Source organism: Podarcis pityusensis, assembly GCF_964106645.2.
Source record: "Podarcis pityusensis genome assembly, chromosome: 12".
Classification (NCBI taxonomy): domain Eukaryota; kingdom Metazoa; phylum Chordata; class Lepidosauria; order Squamata; family Lacertidae; genus Podarcis; species Podarcis pityusensis.
This window is the reverse complement of record NC_138037.1, coordinates 46,887,625-46,910,851: the sequence shown is the minus strand read 5'-3', so window position 1 is coordinate 46,910,851 and position 23,227 is coordinate 46,887,625. Positions and strand designations below refer to the sequence as shown.

Sequence of the window (23,227 nt, the reverse complement as noted above, 5' to 3'; positions counted from 1 at the left end):
TTCGTTCCGGAGGTCCGTACTTAACCTGAAACAGTTCTTAACCTGAAGCACCACTTTAGCTAATGGGGCCTCCTGCTGCTGCTGCGCCGCCGGAGCACGATTTCTGTTCTCATCCTGAAGCAAAGTTCTTAACCTGAAGCACTATTTCTGGGTTAGCGGAGGCTGTAACCTGAAGCGTATGTAACCTGAAACGTATGTAACCCAAGGTACCACTGTAAGTGGTTGCTCACCTTTTCTTCAGCTTCTAGAAATGATATCCATTTCACTTGAAAAGTTATTGTTTTTACGATGATGGTGATGATGATGATGATATCTATACCTGCTTTCCCCCCTAACAGACACAAGTTAAGTATGTGCCCACCAAGGCACTGCAGGAACATGGGAAATGATGACGGTTTACCTCAGCTTGCTGCTTTGTTAAAAAAGCCTCAGAATGACTTACCAGGGAATGCAAACAAATAAAACCAAATTAAAAACAGCATGCAGTTTATATTCCCCAAATGCTCATCCAACCATACAGTAAAAATGGTATGTCCTACCCCACCCCACAAAAAGATGAGCAAAAGAGTAATGGCTAACTTCAGCACCCAAAGCCTGAGTTAATTCAAATGTCTTAGCCTGACAAGTAAAAAAACTGTCTATGAAGGAAGGTGCTAGTCATTGCTTCTCTGGTAAACACAGTCCGCAAATGGGGCCACAACTGAAAAACCCATTTGTCACAGAGGTGGCAACAATCCTATATGCATGTTGGATTTTTTTGCCCAGAAGTAAGTTCCACTGTACTAGTTGAAGCTTCCTCACTAACAAGTGTGTTCAGAATTGCAACCTTGATTCTAGGTTTCTTCTAAGTTTCTGTGCAAGAACTATTTTGAGATCATTCACTAATCCTTCACCTTTAAAACCAGATTGCGATCTCCTGCGCTGTGGAATTACTTTATCTCTGTTTTAGTGAATTATTTGGTGAGACATGTGCATACATTTCTTAGAGGAAAATTACATCACAAACCTAGATACATTTTCTAACACCCTCTCTTATCATTTCCTGCAGATTGTTTCACAGAGAAAACTCTCAAAATCTTTATTGAAACATGGCAACACGGCAGGAAAATCTTCCATAACGGTAGGTCCATCTGAATAAGCTTTGCTTTTGCCTCAGGATGTTTTTTATAAATAAAAAAGATGCAATATTCCTTACATTGACTATAACCCAGATTGTTTAAAAATGTATTTAAATACAAATGCAAAAATTAAATACAGTTTTGTGGGTTTGTTGTTTTTTTTAAAATCACGGAATGAAAACAGGGAAACAGGAAAAAAAACAGACTCATGAATGAGCACTTTTTAATGTAATCTTCATATACCAGCTTGCAAAGGTTTAGCAGTTTTAGTGTGTTGCAACAGAAATTTAATTGCACTAGGTCTCAGTGAAATCAGTGGGACAGATCAATAAGAACTTAATCTGCACCAATTTCAATAGGAACAAAGTATAAACAACTTAGATTTCAATCCTAACTCTGTTTGGGAGTAAGACCCTAGAATTCAATAGGACTTCTGTGTATACATAGGTAACACTACAACCCAAGTTCAGATACAACCCAAGGTATTTTCTTTAGTTTCCCAATATTTGAGGAATTATCTAATCAGCATTATAATATGGGCATGTGGCCACAAAATGCAATGTTAAAAACTCAGGGAAATTTTAATGGGGTTTAAAATTTATATTGTCAGTATTTGTAACCTAGTTAAATGTCTCTCATGGACCTGAAACCCATCAAACAAATGAGATCAGCATGAATCATCTGGTCAGTGAGCCTGGAAGAGTAATTTTGTCTAGATTATAAGGAGCAGTCAAATGTTCAGTGACTTGTCTAAAACAAATAAGTGAACAGAAACACTTGGGGATGTGGGAGAATTTCAGCAAATGTGGAAATGGGAGTAGAAGTTGCCAGTGTTTGCTTACTCAGGCCGAAGGCCCATCTAGTCCAGCATCATGTTGTCGCAGCACCCAGCCAGATATTGATGGCAAAACAATGAGCAGGACATGTGCACAGGATCACTCTCTCCCCAAAATTATTCTGAGGTATTCTGCTTCTGGCGGTAGAGGCAGACCATGGCCATTGTGGCTAGTGATAGCTGACAGCCTAGCCCTCCATGAATTTGTCTAATCCTTTTAAAAGCCATCCAATTTGATAGGTGTGGCGATCACACAGGGTCCCCAGACGTTTCACCATCTATTGATCCCTGTGCCACCACTTTATTTCTCGCTGCCACCACCCAGGCCCTACCTGGTACAATACTGAGTCCAGTCAGGGTTAAATTGGAACATAAACTTCTGTTTGTTTATTGCAGTTTAACAAGCGTGTGGTTTCATAAACGGTATCGGTCAATTACAATCATGGGCTGCCTATCCAGACCTATAACTTCTGCCACCTGCTCTCACTCACTAAACCACCTCTCAGATATTTACTTGTCTTCCTAGCTCCTAACTGTTCCTGACTCAGCTTATTTCACTACACTAACTCAACCTACCCACAGACTCTATCCCAGTTCACTCCCACTCCAACCAACCACCCAACTCCCAACGAACTCCCCTCTTCGCCCCTCCCAGAGCTGGTTTTATAGTCCCTCTGACTCCACCCCCTTGGGTTCTGATTGGGTAAGTTGTTTAACTATTTCACCTCCAGCACTCTCATATGTTAATGTCACAGTAGGTACCACTCCTTCTTGTGGGAGCAGATACCATAGTTTACCTCTGCAGTGTGTGGAAAATTGACTCAGTTTGTCTACACTGAATCTTCTGTAGTATTATGAGAAAGGAAGAAAAACTTCTCCTGATCCCCTTTCTCCACACTAGGCCTGGGTGATGTATCAATACATCGCCCAGGACCGGTTTGAGGGCCAGAGTGCCATGGCAACTTCACTCAGTGGCATATCATAGGTGAAGGCCCCATCGTGCTCTGGCCCTCAAACCAAGGGGGAAATGAGGCGCCAGAGCCAGTGCAGCTCATTTCTCCCTCAGCGTGTTGGTGCTGTCAGTGGACAGACTCCAGCCACTGCCTGGCACGTGGAGGAACGAGCTCCATCAGCCCTGGTCCTGCAAGGCATCAGGGTGAAATCACCATTGCTCCTGCTGAGGCCCAATGCAGCTTGTTCCTTCCTCTGCTTTTCAACATTGCAATGTATTGCGAAGTTTGGCTGGTGATACATCACAGTGTTGAAAAGCTGATTATCGCCCATCCCTACAACACAACACATATTTTTTTTATATGCAGCTATACACAGGGGGATAGGGACGCGGGTGGCGCTGTGGGTAAAACCTCAGTGCCTAGGACTTGCCAATCGTATGGTCGGCGGTTCGAATCCCCGCGGCGGGGTGAACTCCCATCTTTCGGTCCCAGCTCCTGCCCACCTAGCAGTTCGAAAGCACCCTTAAGTGCAAGTAGATAAATAGGTACCGCTTTATAGCGGGAAGGTAAACGGCATTTCTGTGTGCTGCGCTGGTGCTGGCTCGCCAGAGCAGCTTCATCACGCTGGCCACGTGACCCGGAAGTGTCTTCGGACAGCGCTGGCTCCCGGCCTCTTAAGTGAGATGAGCGCAAAACCCTAGAGTCGGACACGACTGGCCCGTACGGGCAGGGGTACCTTTACCTTTATACACATGAGAGGGACGCGGGTGGCGCTGTGGGTTAAACCACAGTGCCTAGGACTTGCCGATCAGAAGGTCGGCGGTTCGAATCCCCACGACGGGGTGTGCTCCCGTTGCTCGGTCCCTGCTCCTGCCAACCTAGCAGTTCAAAAGCACGTCAAAGTGCAAGTAGATAAATAGGTACCGCTCCGGCGGGAAGGTAAACAGCGTTTCCGTGCACTGCTCTGGTTCGCCAGAAGCGGCTTAGTCATGCTGGCCACATGACCCAGAAGCTGTACACCGGCTCCCTTGACCAATAAAGTGAGATGAGCGCCGCAACCCCAGAGTCGGTCACGACTGGACCTAATGGTCAGGGGTCCCTTTACCTTTACCTTATACACAGGGGTGAAGGGGATCAGTCTCAATTTCACTGAAACATTTTTATTTAAAAAAAGTTTCAAGTTGTGTACATGAGTGTGTGAGAGAGTGGGATCACACTTTAACGTTGTCTCCCTCTCGGGATAGTGCTTGTAATGATATTGCTTAGCTATGTGTAAGTCTGTATTCTCCACACCATGAAGCCCTTATTGCTAGGATAACAGATTTATTATTCAGCGTGATTCTGTCAGAATGGACAAAATAGACTTCTGCCCCATCCTCTCAGCTCATTGTCTGGTGAGCAGTGGTGCCCTTGTTTGGTTGGCATCTGTCTGTCTTGAGAGACAGTGGAGTGGGTCCCCAGGGCTGAATTAATGGTGCCCAGAAATGGGATATCCCGGCTTTAAATTATATTGGCATTTGTGCCTCATTTCATTCATTTTTAAAATTTCTGTACCGCCCCTCATCCACGAATCACAGGGCAGTTTACAATATAAAATCACAAAAATGCATAGTAACAAAAGCAAAAACCACCACTCCTCACACACAGTTTAAGAGGACATAGATGGCTTAATTAACCAAAGGCCTGGGAGAAGCTGGACATTTTTTTCCTGGCGCCTAAAGATATTTAACAAAGGCATCAGGCGAGCTTCCTTGTCACATTTGTCACATTTCTGCAGCCTCACAGGGCTTACTACATAAGTAAAATCTTCATAGAATCATAGAATCATAGAGTTGGAAGAGACCACAAGGGCCATCGAGTCCAACCCCCTGCCAAGCAGGAAACACCATCAGTGCCTTCATGAAGGCACATTAGGAAATGGCACTGTTCCAGATTTAATTCCACCCCCACCCCTCCTCCATTTAAACTTATCTGTGATTTTTCACCTAGGTGATTGCTGAAGAATTATCTGGTAACGATGACTATGTTGAGCTTTCCTTCAGTGCACGGAAATTGGATGACAAGGTAAGCCAGCAGTTTGATGTTAACCTGACCGAAAGACAGCATAAGAATGCAGACAAATGAGTTTTACTCAGACATCCCCTGCTGCAGCTATTTTTGGAATGCTGATGTTATTAAACATATCAGAGATTTCAAATCAATGCTCATAATAAGGCTTTCTTCAAGTTGCATAGTAATTAGATTAAAAAAAGAGAATCCCAATGGAATGTAATTAAGACCAAGACAATTCAATTATGCTGAGACCTCATGTATTTAAAATGCTGCCAATCACATCAGTTGGCTTTTTTTACAAGCCATCAAAGACATAACATTCCAGATTGATGCCTTAAATTATAAATTTAGGGACTCCGTGGAATAGTTTTGAGTCTGGGCTGTTGTTTTTCTGGAAGGTTTTCCTAGCTGCGCATATCAGGCAACAGGGAATTTAATTCCCTTTGTGTGTGTTTGGCACAACTTTTTTGCTCATTTAACCAAACAGTCCTTATTCTATGGAAAAACTTTATTCTCCATTTCTCTGTACTGTAATGTCTGCACAGCGCTAGCAAAATTCTCATTGTTATGAGTGGTGGAGGCGTTGCAGAGATCGGTAGGGAGAGGCAGGACACAATGCTCTTAAAATGCACACACACACAATAGTTTCCAATAAGTGTGGAGTGAGCCACCAGGGATCAGAGGGGGTGAAAGACAGCAATGTTTCCAGGTGCACATAGGAGTGGACTGTTCATGCATGTGGGGAAAAGGCAAGGGGAGCATTTGATGGGACCACTGGTTTGGTAGTTGAACAATCCCAATGACCACAACCTTTGAAAATAACCCTGCTTCTACCAACACCACCTTGGTTGTTCCTTGGTCATGCTTGTGTGCAGCTAAGATTGTTGGCAGCTGGGTTTGACCTACACAGATCACTCTTTTCGCTCCAGTTATGCTAATAGATCATACAAGCACAATAACTGAGAATTCCTCATTTAACTTAATGGGAGGTATCCCCTCTATAATTATGAGTTCTCATATAGCAGCTGGGGGGCAGGGGCGGTAATGACCTGTGGCCCTCCAGATATTGTTAGACAACAAGACCCATCAGTCTCAGGCACCATGGTCAGAAATGATGGGGGATCTAGCCCAGTTGCACCTGGAGAATAGCAGGTCCCCTCTCCCCATTTTGGATGAAGGGCAGCTGTTGGGGTGTCGGCTGAGGGCCTATTAGTGCTGACATACCCCCCACCCCCACACTGAGTGGTAGATTTGGGAACCACTTTTTAAAACAAATCCCATAATGCTGAGGAGTGATGCTGCATTGTGGGTACTCTGAGACATTTAAATGTCTACCACTGCCACCACTAGTGAGATATGGAGGGTGACTGCCATGTTGTTGTTGTCGTTTAGTCATGTCCGACTCTTCATAACCCATGGACCAGAGCACGCCAGGCACTCCTGTCTTCCACTGCCTCCCACAGTTTGGTCAAACTCATGCTAGTGGCTTCGAGAACACTGTCCAACCATCTTGTCCTCTGTCGTCCCCTTCTCTTTCCCAACATCGGGGTCTTTTCCAGGGAGTCTTCTCTTCTCATGAGGTGGCCAAAGTATTGGAGCCTCAGCTTCACGATCTGTCCTTCCAGTGAGCACTCAGGGCTGATTTCCTTAAGAATGGAGGACCCTCTCAATCCTGGTACCAGCCTGGAGGTCTGTGCACAGGGTTGACTCCATTGCTGAGGCTCGTATCCTTCAACCTATGAACTGCTCCTGCCTCTGTGCACCTGCTTATTGTACTGAGACCATTCATTTTAAGTCAGTGGGACTATATTATCTTGAGGTTCAGGTGTAAATGCTTAAACACTGTTCCTTGTAGTCAAAGATTGCAGGCAATCAGGAAAGTAAAACCATGCGGGGAGCGGTGGAAGAAGGTCTGTTCACCTGGGGGAGATTATGACTATGAACAGCATTAGCCTGCAAAGACTGCATATGATTAGTAGTAGCAAATCTAATTAAAACTGCCAGAAATATTTAGGTGGGCAGAGTGTAATGATTTTGTAATTTGACTAAAGTGCAAAGGTTAATAGCATCCTTAAGTTAGGGATCTTTAATCATTCTAACCATCCAGGACCTTTGGTTTTGCCTCTCCTCTGAAAGGTGAATCGTGCTTCATTGGGGAGAGAACTACTAGTTCTCAATCTCCTTTGAAAACCTGCTGTAATGAGTATGGGTTGCTCGTGCGTAAGTTGCCACCTCTCCTGGCTATGTTGCCTTGTTTAAACCTTTCTGTCTGGACAGCCCTTCACTTCGTGGCTGCCTCAGTCGCTAGCAGAATCCGTCAGTGGGCGTTTCTTAAACCTTTTCCAACATAAAAGTTGTTTGACGCCAAGTCTCCTCCTACTCTCCCTGCGCGGAAGCCTTCTGCGCAGGGAGGGTGTGGGTTGCGGAGGACCCGTGCTCTCCCCGCTGGTGTCCGGTGAAGAGTCCTGGAGCCCTCTCGCCGATTCCCCCATCTGCCCCCCTTTATCTCTGGTGTTGCGCTGATTTGCTTCCCCATCTGCTGAGCTGCCTCTCTCCCTGCTGGGCCCTTCTCCAGCATCATTTGAGAGCCTCCCCTCCGCCTCTAGCTCCGATGTCAGTTCCCTGACACCTGCCTATTATATTTAACTCCTTGGCAGGGAGTTTGAGAGGCTAAATTTAAGCGTTTTCACACACACACGCATGCGAAGCCACACAGCACAAAATTATAGCAGGCTTGTTAGCTGTAGTTTGTGTTCTGGTGGTCATGCCAAAAATATATTTTTTTAAAAAGCACCCCCCAAATTACAAAAGAGCAGGTGCACCCGTAGCTGATTTTCCTTTATTTCCAAAAGTGTACTCTATAATCTGGCGAAAACAATGGCCTTGCAGGCAGAGTTAACATTATAGCTGTTAAGGTCATTCAGAAGATTTGATCCCAAGTATGTATCAAAAGCAGAGAGACAAGAGTTCCACAGCCTTACAAGGAACATCAAAACAGAGGAGAATATGCACCAGTGGTGGTGTTTTTTTAGAAGACTGTGCTAATGTGTTCGGCAGATGAACTCTCTCCATCAGTTGAATAAAAGCCAATCCATCCATTCTGTATAATCATGCGGTACAGCTCTCTCAAGATTGTATCAGTGGAGAACGTTTGTGAATGCTTACCTGCTTACCACCCTGGAGAAGAACCTTCACTGCATTTAGGAAAATGGATAGGCTAGAACAGACATCTCTCTAATTCTGATATTCAAGCCGTGAATGCCATTGCTTTCACAGCCAAAACAGCACTACTATCTCACAAGGGGTAGATAGCAGCAGGATTGGGGGAGCCCCATAATTTGCAGGAGATACAATCTTTAGGAACCTTTGCGCACCAAGATGGAAACCCAAACACACATCCCAATGAGAACTGAGGTCACTCAGTGGTTGCTGTATGTTGCAGGTGGGTGGGGGTGAAATGGAAAGCCAGATACAGTGGTACCTCGGGTTATGAACTTAATTGGTTCTGGAGGTCCTTTCTTAACCCGAAACCGTTCTTAACCTGAGGCGCGCTTTCGCTAATGGAGCCTCCTGCTGCCGGCGCGCGATTTCCGTTCTCATCCTGGGGCAAATTTCATAACCTGAGGTACTACTTCCGGGTTAGTGGAGTTTGTAACCCAAAGCGTTTGTAACTCGAGGTGTTTGTAACCCAAGGTACCACTGTACAAGAGAGAATGTCACAGAATGCTTCACGCTGCCTTATCTTGCTGCAGCTCTCACTTGTTTCACACGGGGAAGATTTTTTACAAGCATTTAAATGTAAACTTAAATCCCCAGAGTAATGCACCCTCATGATTATTATGGCTATGTAAAAGGATTCTTTGTTAAAATAAGACTATTACGTGATAATTCAGGATCAGGGCAGATTAATCTTGAGTAACGTAGGCTTACCTGTCTTCATTGGCCTTAGTTGGCATTGCAGGTATCTGACTGAAAATGGGTTTTTTTTTAGAGGAAGAGAAAGCTCTAGGAGAAATAAGGTGGTGGGGGTGCTCCTTCTCACTCTACCCAGCAATTGCAGCTTCCTTTTGGGGTGCTGTTCTGCACTCTAAAAGAAGGGATGAGCAAGAGAAAGAGAGAGAAAAGAAAAGCCTTGTGTACCTTTGTGTCAGAACAAAGAGCTTGAGAGAGGGCTTATCCACACTTCCCTTTTGCCTCACCCTTTCCATGCACAGGTCCACACTTACATAAAAACTCTGTGTCCGGGTATGTCTGTATGTTGTTGTTGTTTTCATCCTGGAGTTTCCCCCGCGAAACGCTGCTCTTTGGCGTTCAATCGGAGCAAATGTCAGTTCATGTTTTTCATAGGTTACTTGTTCCCATTGAGTTTTAAAGAGAGTGTTTTTGTGGGGAATCCTCTGGATCAAAAGAAAAGGTGGCTGGGGGACGGGCCTGGGTCACTGAGCTCCAAAGCGTGGAGCATGCCTGCAAAGAGCAAACATAGGCGCTCATCATCCCAAGCAGCTGCTGTGGTTCAAATGCCCCGACTGTGTGCCATCATCACCATTTTCATCACTTTTAATTTGTATACCGCCTTTCTGTCTTACAATACTCAAGGCTGAAGAAACGAAAAATGTACATCTTATAGCAATCTAATGCAATACAAAAATGTGATAATAAAACATAACTTTAAAATAGGCAACCTCCATCAAAAAAGTATCATTCAACAATCATTAGAATAGTATAAAATAATAATATAGACATATAAAAGTTAAACAGAAATCCACTCAACAGTTACAATAATATCTAAACTATAAGCAATAAAACAACGGCAAGCCACAGTACATAATACAATACAATACACATTGAGAAGCAGAGGGTAGAGCAAGGCAGGTGGAAGGAGGCCTTGCCTGATGGAGTCTCTCCCCTCACAGTTCTTCCTCCAGGAACAGCTCCCTTATGAGGACTCCTAGGGCCGGAGGGAGGGGCAAGGCAGGTGGAAGGAGGCCTTGCCTGATGGAGTCTCTCCCCTCATGCTGATGCCCCTTTTGGCCCTCCCACCTGCCTGATCCTTCAGCTACAGGTTTACCTGATGGTAGCCATTGGCCTGAGAAGCCACCCACCATTTTAAATTTACCATGATGCCCTGGGTGGCACTATGTCAGAGCAGTATGAACAATTTTAAATGGCAGGGAACTCAAAGTTGTTCGTTGTTGATCCTAGTGCTTCTGCAACCCACTGCCACTAAGCCCTGCTGATGTCAATCGGATTCGCCAGGATGCAATTTGCCAGGAGTCCCCTCAAACCTAGAGGTGGCCCTCTATGTGTCCATCTCCCTGGATGGAAATACAGTTGACTCACAACTTGTGTGGGAATTACATTCTGGAGATTGTGTGTAAAGTCAAAATTGTGTATTGTCGGAACAAGCCTAGCGCCAACCCTGGTATGACCACCTGCAACTTTCTGAAGCTGCTGTGCAGAGAGAGCCTGCCACAAGGTGGAGAACATAAAAGCCTTGTGGAGGAAGGTCTCGCGCAAGTTTAGGGAGGCTCTTGCAAGATCTTGTGGTGGTGACTGGGAGTGGCCGCCAAGACCATATAACACCAGTCTTGAAAGACCTACATTGGCTCCCAGTATGTTTCCGAGCACAATTCAAAGTGTTGGTGCTGACCTTTAAAGCCCTAAACGGCCTCGGTCCAGTATACCTGAAGGAGCGTCTCCACCCTCATCGTTCTACCCGGACACTGAGGTCCAGCACCGAGGGCCTTCTGGCAGTTCCCTCACTGCGAGAAGCCAAGTTACAGGGAACCAGGCAGAGGGCCTTCTTGGTAGTGGCACCCTCCCTGTGGAACGCCCTCCCACCAGATGTCAAAGAGAACAACAACTACCAGACTTTTAGAAGACATCTGAAGGCAGCCCTGTTTAGGGAAGCTTTTAATGTTTGATGTATTACAGTATTTTAATATTTTTTTTGGAAGCCGCCCAGAGTGGCTGGGAAAGCCCATCCAGATGGGCAGGGTATAAATAATAAATTATTATTATTATTATTATTATTATTATTATTATTATTATTATTATTATTATCTTGGACAGCCACGCAAGGTCTCGCAAAAGCCTCTCAGCCCCGAGCAAGCAACTCTGAGAACTTAAGAGCTCTTTCCGTGCAGGGAAAATCTGACGGAGAAAGAGCTTTAAATCTCTCCACCTTGCGTGTGCTTAATTTGTGCAGTTTTGGGTGGCCCGCCGCCAAACGTGTAAAGCTGCGATCGTACAAGTTAAAGGTGCACAAGTTGTGAGTTGACTGTATGGAAAATGGCTGTCAAAATTAGCAGGATGGCAGCAAAAGTGGCAACAGATAAATAAGTAGTTTTCCACGGTGGTTTGTAGCTGTACACAATAAACTACATAGGAATAAGGACTACATGTTTTAATTTAATGTAATTTAATGAAACTTCTATCCCACCTTTGCTCCTTTGAGCTTAAGGCTTACATTGTTCTGTTCTTCCGTTCTTCCCTATTTTATCCTTACAGCAGCCTTGTGAGGTAGGTTAGGCTGAGAGAAAAAGGCAGGCCCAGGGTCACCCAGTGAGTTTCATGGTGGAGCAAGGATTTGAACCATGGTTTCCCAGGTTCTAGTCCAAAACTCTAACCACTACACCATACTGTGTACTTTGCAGTTATTTTGTACCTAGTACCTAATTCTGCCTTTATGCAGTACGACAGAGTAAACACTTTTCTCTCAAGCTCGCTTGAATGGGCATCAAACAATACTTTCAATGCCAAATTAAAATCCACGATAAACCTATGATAAAATATTTGCATGCCTATCTTCCCAGAGAATTGTATATGTTTGGCACATACACATACGTATGTTGTTATTGACAGTTATAAAAATATTGTGAAACTAGAATGCTGTTAAACCTTTTATTTCTATGAAGAGGTCTTCTCCTGCTGTGGCACAACAAAATTAAATTGAACATGCTATTAGGCCCAGTTTACCATCTTAATAAACATTTTGGAAATATCATTAACTCTGAATGGAGATCTGCTGAATCAGAGCAAGCGGAAAAATATTTCCTTAAGCAAGAGTTATTCTGGATTGTTACCAGGCAATAATAGTATCAGAAGCTGTGTTTATAACATTACTTTATAAATAATTAGTGTTTGCATTATGCATTTAAAGAGCTTTTATGAAACAATGTATCCTAGTTTCCTCTCCTCTCCCTTGGCAGAGTCTAATTATTAAAGATGAGTGTGTAATTCAAATTGCCCAGGGTGAGCCCTCTTATTTTCTGTTATTTAAATTTTGGTCCAGTACATCGGCTTATCATATATCAACATTCCCCACCAGGCTAAACATATTTTGTTTTCCCACTACACTAGAGTCTTGCCTTTTAAGGGGAGGGAGGGGGAAAGGAGAATGAGCTTTAATTAGTTTGGGATCAAATTCATAAATACATTCTACAGAAAATGTAACTGGACTTCCTTGCAGCTGAAGTGGAAGGACTCAGCTCAGTAGCAGAGCATGTGTCTTGTATGCAGAAAGTCCCAGGTTCCATCCTCAAAATCTCTCGTTAGGACTGGAAAATACTGGGACCATGTTGGGATAGATGGACCAAATAGTCTGATTCAGGATAAGGCAGCTTCCTGTGATCTTAAGTTAATTTGTTTCTACAGTGGCAGCATACTATTCACAAATTTTAGCATTGCACAAGGTGCCATTGAAATTTGAGAGCCCAAAGTCTGCTACCGTGCAAGGCCAAAACTTGATGCCCCCCACCGAGCCCAAAGCTGCCTTCCCAAAGCTGGGTAAGCAAGGCGCTGGGCTTTGAGAAGGAGGTGTAAGGGCTCTGGAAGAGTCCTAGAGCCCTTCTGTCTCCTTCCCAAAGCTGCCAAAAGCTAACTAGGCTTTGGGAAGGAGGTGGGGAACTCTAGGACCCTGCCAGAGCCCTCACACTTCCTTCTCAAAGCAAGGGCTTACTAGGCTTTGGGAAGGAGGCGGGAAGGTACCCCCTTGGCTCAGCATCTGGGGGGGGGCTGAACCAGTCATGTTTCCCTAAATCCATCTTCTGCAACTCTCATTGGCCCCACCCAGCAATCCTGGGAGATGTACTCCAAAGTGTCTGGAGTGTACTAGGTTGGCAGAGCCCGCCATATGGGTTGAATCCAGATTTAGTCATAAAGTTCCATAGATTTCAATGGGTCTACTCTAACTATGACTTGAGTCTGAATCCAGCCCTATGGGTGAAGCAGCCTTCATAGTGGAAATCAATATACAAGCAGGCAATTCTTTTGGACTAAAAGGCCAGAGTTAAACAATACCGAGTCTCAACGAACCTGAAAATAGTGCTACGAATCTTGCTGCAATTTATAGTCATGGGAAACCTGACAAGAAGGGACAGATTGAGAGCCACCCTATGGTTGAAGGAGCAGGTGTTCTCCTCTTCCCCACACACATAATGTTGCCTTTGGTGTGGGCATTCCATATGGATGTGCCGTTGTGCAGGTGTCAAATTCACATGAATCCTCGCCTTTGGAAGCAGAAGAATTTCACAAATCTGGTATTTGTATGACTGAACGTTCTATGATGCTTTCTGGAACTGAAAAACAGCAAGGTGGGAGGTTACTCTGTTCAGAAGCAGGATTTTGGCTATATGTGAGGAAGAAGAAGAAGAGTTTGGATTTGATATCCCGCTTTATCACTACCTGAAGGAGTCTCAAAGCGACCAACAATCTCCTTTTCCCTTCCTCCCCCACAACAAACACTCTGTGAGGTGAGTGGGGCTGAGAGACTTCAGAGAAGTGTGACTAGCCCAAGGTCACCCAGCAGCTGCATGTGGAGGAGCAGAGACGCGAACCCGGTTCACCAGATTACGAGTCTATCGCTCTTAACCACTACACCACACTGGCTCTCAAGGAAGATTTAGCAACTGAAAAATAACTGGATGCAGCCTTCAAATAAAGGGTTGATCGCAAAGTAGGACATATTGCCACACTACCATCCTAGTGACTTGACTCTCACCTCCTAGAGAGGCACATCTAGAACCCTCTCTGATAGAGGCCTTTGTCCTATTGGATTGCCATCCACCGTAAGTCAAAATCAGGGCCACCCGGAAGAGAGCAGGCCTATTTACTCAGAGATTAAAGAGAAACAGGTCACATCCACACCATACATTAAAAGCACTATTTTACCACTTTAACAGTCACGAATCCTGGGGTTGGTGGTGCTGAGAATTACTAGGAGACCTCTCTCTTCCCCTCACAGAGCTTCAATTCCCAAAGAGTTCCCTAGGAAGAAGGATTGATAAAGCACTCCTCAAACTATAGCTCTGCTACAGTTCTTTCCTAACAACTCTCAACACTTAGCAAAGTACAGTTCCCATTATCCTTTGGGGGAAGCCATGACAGTTAAAGTTGTATCGTGGGGCATCTAAATGCATGGTACAGATTTGGCCATAGTGTGGTCATGTGTCCTACTGGAAAGAGTTGTGTCCTCTGTTCCAAGGTCTGTCAGAGGATAGTCCTGTATTTGAAGGCATCCTATGTTTGAAAAGCACTCTAGTTGAAGGCTGCATTCAAGATAACAAACCAGACCAAGGGAGAGCAGAGGCCTGGAAGTTTCCTCTTAGCAGGTTGAGAAGGCACACTGATCTCACTATGGTGAGATGCAACGTGCTTCTATTTAAATTATAGGAATTATTTCTAAACATACAGGTGTGCGCATAAAGAAGCATATGCAAATTTTATGCAACTCTTCCTCTTCTTTTGGTGATATATTTTGGTAATGTCACTCTACAATGGAATGAACTTTCATTTTCCTTCAGGAGGGGAGCAGAGAGATTGTGTGGATAAAATCAAATAAGCCTGGAAGAATAACGATCTATATGTTTCGATTTCAGGATTTCTTCAGCAAATCCGATCCATTTCTGGAAATTTTCCGGATGAATGATGATGCCACTCAGCAGCTCGTCCACAGGACTGAGGTGAGAAATGAGCCTGTTTTGAACTCGGCTGGGCACAGCTGTCTATGGCAAGGAAGAGAGGGCTCTTTTTGTTTTTACTTAAGTCGAACTTTATAGGATGTTCAAAAGCAACCCGCTTTTACTTCGTTTTGCATTATTGTGCCCCCCCCCGGTAGGCTTATAATTTTGGTTGCTGTGGGGGAGATTTAGGGTCTTTTGAAATAATATAAACTGCTAGACCGGGGTCAGCAAACTTTTTCAGCAGGGGGCTGGTCCACTGTCCCTCAGACCTTGTGGGGGGCCGGACTATATTTTGAAGAGACACAAATTCCTATGCCCCACAAATAACTCAGAGATGCGTTTTAAATAAAAGGACACATTCTACTCATGTAAAAACATGCTGATTCCTGGACCATCCGCGGGCCAGATTTAGAAGGCGATTGGGACGGATCCAGGCCCCGGGCCTTAGTTCGCCTAGCCATGTGCTAGACTTTTAGTGCTTTACCAGTGTCTTGTGTGCTGGGGCTGCCCTTACAAGGATTGTGCAGGGACTGTGCAAGAATGCCAGCAGAGCCAATCCAGTCTCACTAAGTGACAGTGATGCCAGTGTGTGTGTGTGTGTGTGTGTGTGTGTGTGTGTGCTCCTCTGTGGCACTGCCTCATACACCAACCACTCATGACTAGTGGTAGCATGGATCCAGCAAGACCCGCATAATATCCTGTCCCCATGTAGTTGAAGAGAAGTAGCCTTGCTGAACAGGAACGAAAGGAAACACTTTGCTCTGGTCTGGGAAGAAAGCAGTACCCCATTAATTGGGAGGATGTGTTTTGGCACCTCATTCCACTCGGAAAGGGGACTACACTTCAAAGAAGTGATCTAAACAAAGGTGGATGGGAGGGGGAAATAAAAAGTCGTATGAACCTCTTGGGCATTGCTCTGTGGAAGAAGAGGCAGTTTTGCCATTCTGCTCTTTCACGTCAGCAGTCCTGCGCTTCAGTAGCACATTAAGCATGTGCCTGGCCTCAGGAGAAGTAAGCAAGCAATAGTAATTCACAAAATGGTGCAGTTGCTGGGGGGAATGTAGCTATGTCAGCCACTTATTGGATAGTACCAGTCACGTCACAAATGATTAGTGGCCCAACTCTTTCCATTTCCCTGCTCACGTGATCATTTGGGGAAGGTTATTCAAGACTTCCACTGAGGCTCCTCAAGTTGTACGTTTAAAGTGATGGGTGGTGGGTGCTTTCTTTCCTCTCGTTTCTTAATCCATCTTTATTCTAGTGTTTCCACAATAGTGAGCTATGTTGTTGCCAACAGTACTCTGAAATATATATATATATATATATATATATATATATATATATATATAGCATTTGTTGAAGGGCGCTCATAGCAGCCAAAAGGTCCCCTCACAGAAGTGATTCAGTAGGCAAGGTGAGATGATGATGATGATGATGATAATAATAATAATAATAATAATAATAATAATAAATTATTTATACCCCACCCATCTGGCTGGGTTTCCCCAGCCATTCTGGGCAGCTTCCAACAAAACACTAAAATACAGTAACCTATTAAACATTAAAAGCTTCCCTAAAGAGGGCTGCCTTCAGATGTCTTCTAAATGTTTGGTAGTTATTTTTCTCTTTGACATCTGGTGGGAGGGCGTTCCACAGGGCGGGTGCCACTACCGAGAAGGCCCTCTGCCTGGTCTCCTGTAACTTGGCTTCTCGTAGCGAGGGAGCCGCCAGAAGGCCCTCGGTGCTGGACCTCAGTGAGAGGTGGCTGTTTAGGTCCAAACAGATATATAGCCACCAGTAGCCATTATTCTGTGCATCGCCAGTCGCATTCAGAGCCAGAAATGTCAATTTGAGGGACATTTGTTACTTCCCTATTTCCTCCAAATGAGATAGACATTCTTCACTCCTCACATACCATGCTATTTAGCAAGCATTGGCCTTCTTGAGCTGCTCCAAGGGGAAAGCTTATCAGGGCTTGCAGGCAGCTCCCTCACCTGAAACATGTACCACCTGCCATAGACAGGCTTTCAACTCCTTTGGCAACAGGTAATTCTCCTTTCTCTGTTCATATACAGGATGAGTCTTTTAAAAGAGGCCCCGTGGAACATGTGTACTCTGTATCCATGGGGCCTCTTTTAAAGGACTAACCCTGTATGTGTTTGCCCATATGTTAGCAAAGCAGCTTCGTTGCCGCTGTCACTCCTTTATTCCATTGCACAGTGCTCCAGCAATGTTGGCTGGCTTAGATCATATAACAGGGATAGAACATGGGGGAAGTTCCAGTGTTTAATTGGAGAGCATGGTCAGTAGTTAGGGGAGTGTGAATTTCCCCCCCTCAGCTAGTAAATTTGCCCATAAAGCAAATTTATTTTCTCTGTTCAGATTGTTGTTTCAGACTTTTCAATCCTTATCTTGTTTTCCCATTTTGTGTTCTGTTTTCTCATTTTGTGATGTACAATCCTTTGGGTTTGTTTGTTTTTTAACTGACTCCCACTGATTTTAATGGACTTTGGAAAGGCGTCAAAAGACAAAATAAATTATCAAATAGAACATAACAAGAAGCATGCTCAATATTATGTTGACTTGATTGCCTAGCATATAGCCACAAAAAGTATACAAAAAATGAATAATGCCTAAAGATACTGTTTCTTTTGCTCAGTTTTTTTAAAAAAATTGTGATAATAGAACTTCATTTGCAAGTGATAATTATTGGTGTTTAGCATTTTGGTTTTGAAATATGTTTATAGTCCTTTCCTTCTCATTCATAGGTGGTGATGAATAACTTAAATCCAGCCTGGAAGTCATTTAAGGTGTCTGTAAATTCACTCTGCAGCGGAGATCAGGATCGCAGGCTGAAGGTTGGTGGTCTCTTATCAAGTGTGGAACAAGTTTTTTTTCCTATTAAAAAAACATTTTCTTTAAAAACTTTGAAATTAAAGACTGCCACTAAACACACACACACACTCCTTTGACTTGAAGTACATCATCTTGCAGAATTATTTATGCTTTGGCAGTTTGAATTGAAACCCACACAGCAGTACATTTCCTTAATGATTGTGCATAATATTGTAAAAGGTCTCTCAGTGTAACACCACTTAAGCCAACAAAATTGAAATATTTCAGAAAGCAAAAATAAGGGGCCTACGTGTGTCAATCAGCTTTGCAGGCATGCTGCTCAAAAACTGATCTATCTAAAATCCGAACAATATTAGAGCAATCGGGCTGCGTTGTTCCCCCTATGCCCTCCTTTCACATGAAAAGGGTTATCTTCAGGTCAAGTGAATTAATACAAAGAGAAAATAGCTTGGTCTAAAACCACCCTGGAGTTTTAATGTGAGTTTGGGCTCAGCTCTGGAATCTGATTCTGGAACTGCAGGTCTCCTTCTTCCCCCAGAGACAAGAAAGTATCAGTGAGGTGGGGTGGGGTTTTGGGGTGGAGGCACTGTGTCCGTTCCTCGTTGAAGGCAGGTCTAGACAGCAACACACAGACACACACTGCATGTGCACACGAAATCTATGCAGATCAGTTGAGGGAGAGAGCTATTGCCCTCTCTTTTTCTCATCAAACAATCAAGCTGATCAACAGGGAAGGGTCAATTTTCACCCTTCTGCCCTGTGCCCACTTGTCAGGAGCCGGAGCCGGTTCAGCAATAAAACACCTGGTGTCAGTGAACACTTTATTCAAAGAAACCAAAACAACTCAGACCTAGCGATCGCAGCAACTCTTCCTAGTAGGTCTCACCACAGCGAGGCAGTTGTGAGGATTGAAGGGCCCTGCCTTCCACTGCTCTCTAAGGCTTCTCCTCCCTTGGATCCTCCCCAGCCACCTGAGGCTCCTTCATCTCGTCTCTCTTCATTTCTCTGTATGTTCTGGGAGACCAGGGGGAAGCGGGGCTGGACATTCCCTGGATTCTTCAGCAGCCTGCTTCATCTCTGTCTGCTGGCCACCCTCCTCTCCTGCCTCAGAGTATGGACTGCTCTCTGCCACAGCCTCTTCCTGCTCACTTAACCCTGTTGCTTCTTCAGCTTCTGACACCTTCTCCTCCCAGTCTTCCCCCTCTTCTCCCTCTGACCACTCACCATTGTCCCACCACCAATCCCCTGGCTCTGAACCTTCTTCCTCTGGGGGTTCCCCAGCTGGTGCCTCCCAACACTCCCATTTCCTTTTCTTTTTACACTCACCTGTAGGATCTTGGAGGGCAACAGAAATTATTTGCTTGGGATGTTGGATGAGCCCCTTGAACTGGCCATTAGCCAACGCTTACCTAAAGGAAACCTGAGTTCTCTTCAGTTTTTTCTCACCTGTAGTGGAAAAGTCAGCTGAAAGGGGCTGCAGGGCCCTGCAGCTAGAGGTGGGGGAGGCAAACCTAACCTAATTCACACTTTTCGAAGCAAGGTGTGAACTGAAACACAGCCTTTTATTGAAATTCACACTTCTCCAAATCTGGCAGTGCAGTTCCCCAGCCAAACAACATGTACAAAAGTGTGGATACTAGTGTAAAGTGTGTGTATATAAATGGCACATTTGTGAAAATAACATATGAAAATGCATGATAATGGGGGGGAGTGTCACTTTCAGAAATGTGTATATTTCGCAAAATTGCAAGCAACATTGTGCAGATCCGGAGAAATTCATACTCCTGTTGGCTGTTCTGCCATAATGTCTACAGTCTTTTCTACTCTCATAAAGGCTCCGCAAATGATTTGGAAATGTATGGTTCCAAGCCTCCACAAGTAGGGGTGGGGACAACACTCTCCCCACTGCAAAAGTTGCAGCTGAACTCGTGATCTGAACTGGCTCATGTCTCCTATGTCATGGGCAATGGTTACTATAATTCCCCATATATATTGCAAAGGATTCGTCGGTTTAATTACTAGTATAGATTTGTGTCAATTAATCTGCCTCAGAGACACTTTGAAGATCAAAAGACAGTGTAAGCGGCATCTATTAGCTGGTCTAATAACTTGGATTTCTCGGGAGATGTGCTATCAGGGAAATAAAATAACGGCACCACTCTTTGGGTCTCCAAGGACTGTTCTGTTTTAGAGACATGGCAGGCTGAGGGTGAAGGGTGGCAATGAATAGCTCTCTCTGCTTGGCTGGCTTTTGGCAGGCGAGCATGTTCTTTCAGCCTGACAGGTGCTTTTTCTCCAGATCACTGCCACAGCCCCACTGTGTTTTTGGAAACAGAGCACTTACAGCCTCTTGACACGCTGATGAGTCTGCAGACCTGGGCAGAAGATGCAGCAAGTAAACAAACGAATGATGCCGGACGTCTCGAGCCCCTGAGGCTGTGAGCCTTTTCAGAGACAGTGGGGGTTCCAGAGGTTGTTTCTGCACCTGATCGTGGTTGGACAAAGGAGAAAGAAACTGATTCTCACTCCCCACCCCACCCCGGGAAATAAAGGAGCATGATTGCATAGTTGGAGTCAGGGGTTATTTTAGGAAGGTGTACATAGTGATTTAGGGACGTGGGTGGCGCTGTGGGTTAAACCATAGAGCCTAGGACTTGCCGATCAGAAGGTCGGCAGTTTGAATCCCCACAACAGGGTGAGCTCCCGTTACTCGGTCCCTGCTCCTGCCAACCTAGCAGTTCAAAAGCACGTCAAAGTGCAAGTAGATAAATAGGTAACGCTCCGACAGAAAGGTAAACGGCGTTTCCGTGCGCTGCTCTGGTTTGCCAGAAGCAGCTTAGTCATGCTGACCACATGACCCGGAAGCTGTACACCGGCTCCCTCGGCCAATAAAGCGAGATGAGCACCGCAACCCCAGAGTCGGCCACGACTGGACCTAATGGTCAGGGGTCCCTTTACCTTTTTACATAGTGATTTCTATCTTATGAACTACTTTTTAAATTTTTTTTAAGAAGGTGGTTTTATAAAGCAGATATGGTTCTATACATGGAAATATTAACCACTTCAGATACAGGAGGCTCCCCATGTCACAAGTATGCCTTCTAGGTCATGGAGTGAACAGACACCACACTGTGGCCCCTCTTCAAACCACAAGCTAACCCCCAATCAGATTGCCTGATGTGGGCTATTATTTGCAGAAGAAAGGGAGAGTTCTTGGGAAAACGTATTATTTGGAGAGGGGTGGGGGGAGCTTCCTAAGTACAGTGTACCTCGGGTTAAGTACTTAATTCGTTCCGGAGGTCCGTTCTTAACCTGAAACTGTTCTTAACCTGAAGCATCACTTTAGCTAATGGGGCCTCCCGCTGCCGCCGCGCCGCCGGAGCACGATTTCTGTTCTCATCCTGAAGCAAAGTTCTTAACCCGAGGTACTGTTTCTGGGTTAGCAGAGTCTGTAACCTGAAGCGTATGTAACTTGAAGCGTATGTAACCTGAGGTACCACTGTAGCTGTAAGTATCCAGATATATTTATTTAAGCATGTGAGATGGGTCCATTAGAATTTCATACAGGGTAGCTATAGTGATGCCCTGATATGATGATCATTTTGTTTTTATTGGGAGTTTTTTTATTTTGTTTGTTATACTGAATGTTTTAATTATCCCTTGTTTTGTGTTTATCCTTGAGTCTGCCTCTTATTGACCATGTTTTACATACAAAGCATTTTCGGTGTGTTTGGATTTATTTATTTTTTGCAGGAACTTTGGCCACAAGGAGTACAAGTTTAAGCTAAGACTTTAGAACGTCTACTCCACTGTTCATTTGCAGGACAGTTTCTGTTCTTTGCTTATTCTGACGGTGGAAAAAGAATGCCCACCAATAGTTCACATCCATCATTATTAGTAATGAAAGATCAATATCAGAGAGCTGAATGCATTTATTACTTTGAAATTAACAGAGCTTGTGATCTACGGAAGCTCCTTGATATGGCATTATTCATATCCCCTCTTTTGATGTCCTGAAAGCCAAAAGATTGTGTCTTGCTGGTGCCTAAAGTCTTTGTGCTCATTGCCATTTTCTGGTTTAGATATCAGTGATACCATCTTTAAACAGAAATGATAAAATTAGTTTCTGCTAAAAAGCATTTTTGTGTGTGTGCAAATCTGCCTTTTCTGTCTCTCACTTAAAAAACAAAGCTGAAAAGCCTGTATTCCGTTTTCTCTCAATTTGAACTGCAAAGGACATTTGCAATTCAAAGTGTGTAGGGGTGACAGTTTGGTTCAGAGCCTAGATTCTCTTAAATTACCCAGGCCTGAAGAGTATTGGAAAACTGGCATCTTTAAAGACAAATGATCATAATATTACATTGGCAATAATGGCTGTATACTCCAAACTGACTCATTGAATCCCTGGTGTGAGTGAGAAGAGATAACTCAGAACTAGGAATGGATAGGTTGATCTATTTCTGACCTGTGTCAATTTTGTGTGCACTCAGTCATAAGTCCGTTCCATCCCATTTTTGCATTAATCTGTGATTTTTAAAAGAATCTATACCAAAGAAAGCCCCATATTTACGTATGAATTTAATTTTGGTGAGAAAATACAATCAGAATCCACAAACATGAATTTCTAATCTTGTTTTCTCTAAAAGTGTGCATTTCTAGATGTGTTTTATCCTAATATGTGGATTTTATACAAGATTTGTATTTATTTATTTTTTGGAGCTGAAATCTACATTGCAATACTCTGATAACTCCAAAATGAATGGTAACTGCATTCCGACCTGCACATTAGTTTGAGAAGTGCAAACCAGGGGGCTTCAGAACTAGCAGAGAACTAACAAGCTACACAGAACCATGTGGGATCTACAGCCTGCTGGGACTTGATTGTGCACAGGAAGCCAACTTTGTTCCCTCTCCAAAAACACCCACTGAACACTTAACTTTTTCAAAATCTCACTTTCTGTCACTCAAACATGATCTGTAATATATCCAAGAAATCTGGCTCTAAGGGTCAAACTATATTGTTGTTGCTGGCACCCATTCTGTCTCAAGAGACAATGGAGTGCGCCTCTGGAGGGTGAAGTCAAACCGCTGGAGAATCACAGCGCCTGCTGTGGCTGCAGAGGCTGCTAACTCATAACTGCTGCCTCCCATGTGAATTGACCTTTCCAGGGCGCAAGCCTTAGCAGTGTTGTATGGAGGTCCTGGTCTGCCCAGATGACAAGACCCCCAACCTTGACCTTGCTGGTGTGGACCAAATACATTTGGCACCAGCTTGGCTACAGGAGTTGCTAGAAGGAGATGTACAAGGCATCATCCAACTGTCTTAGGCACTGCACTCCAGATTTGGGGAAGGTTTATTCCTTAGCCCTTTCTTCTCCCCAAGATGCAAGGCATCAGTTCTGGATTGTTCCTCAGAGTTTACTCCCAAGGCCTTTCTTGTGAATGAGTATA

At 44.3% G+C, this 23,227-nt stretch overlaps 1 protein-coding gene across 4 annotated transcripts in view; it reads left to right on the top strand.

The window, feature by feature from the left end:
* CPNE4 (copine 4) overlaps window positions 1-23,227 on the top strand; it is a 199,116-nt gene that overhangs the window by 118,393 nt on the left and 57,496 nt on the right. For all 4 annotated transcript variants that reach the window (XM_080974819.1, XM_080974816.1, XM_080974817.1 and 1 more), the window contains 4 exons: window positions 1,049-1,120; window positions 4,896-4,970; window positions 14,837-14,920; window positions 17,689-17,778. In XM_080974819.1, coding sequence (XP_080830945.1) covers window positions 1,049-1,120; window positions 4,896-4,970; window positions 14,837-14,920; window positions 17,689-17,778 — 321 coding nt within the window. The remainder of the gene's footprint in view (window positions 1-1,048; window positions 1,121-4,895; window positions 4,971-14,836; window positions 14,921-17,688; window positions 17,779-23,227) is intronic.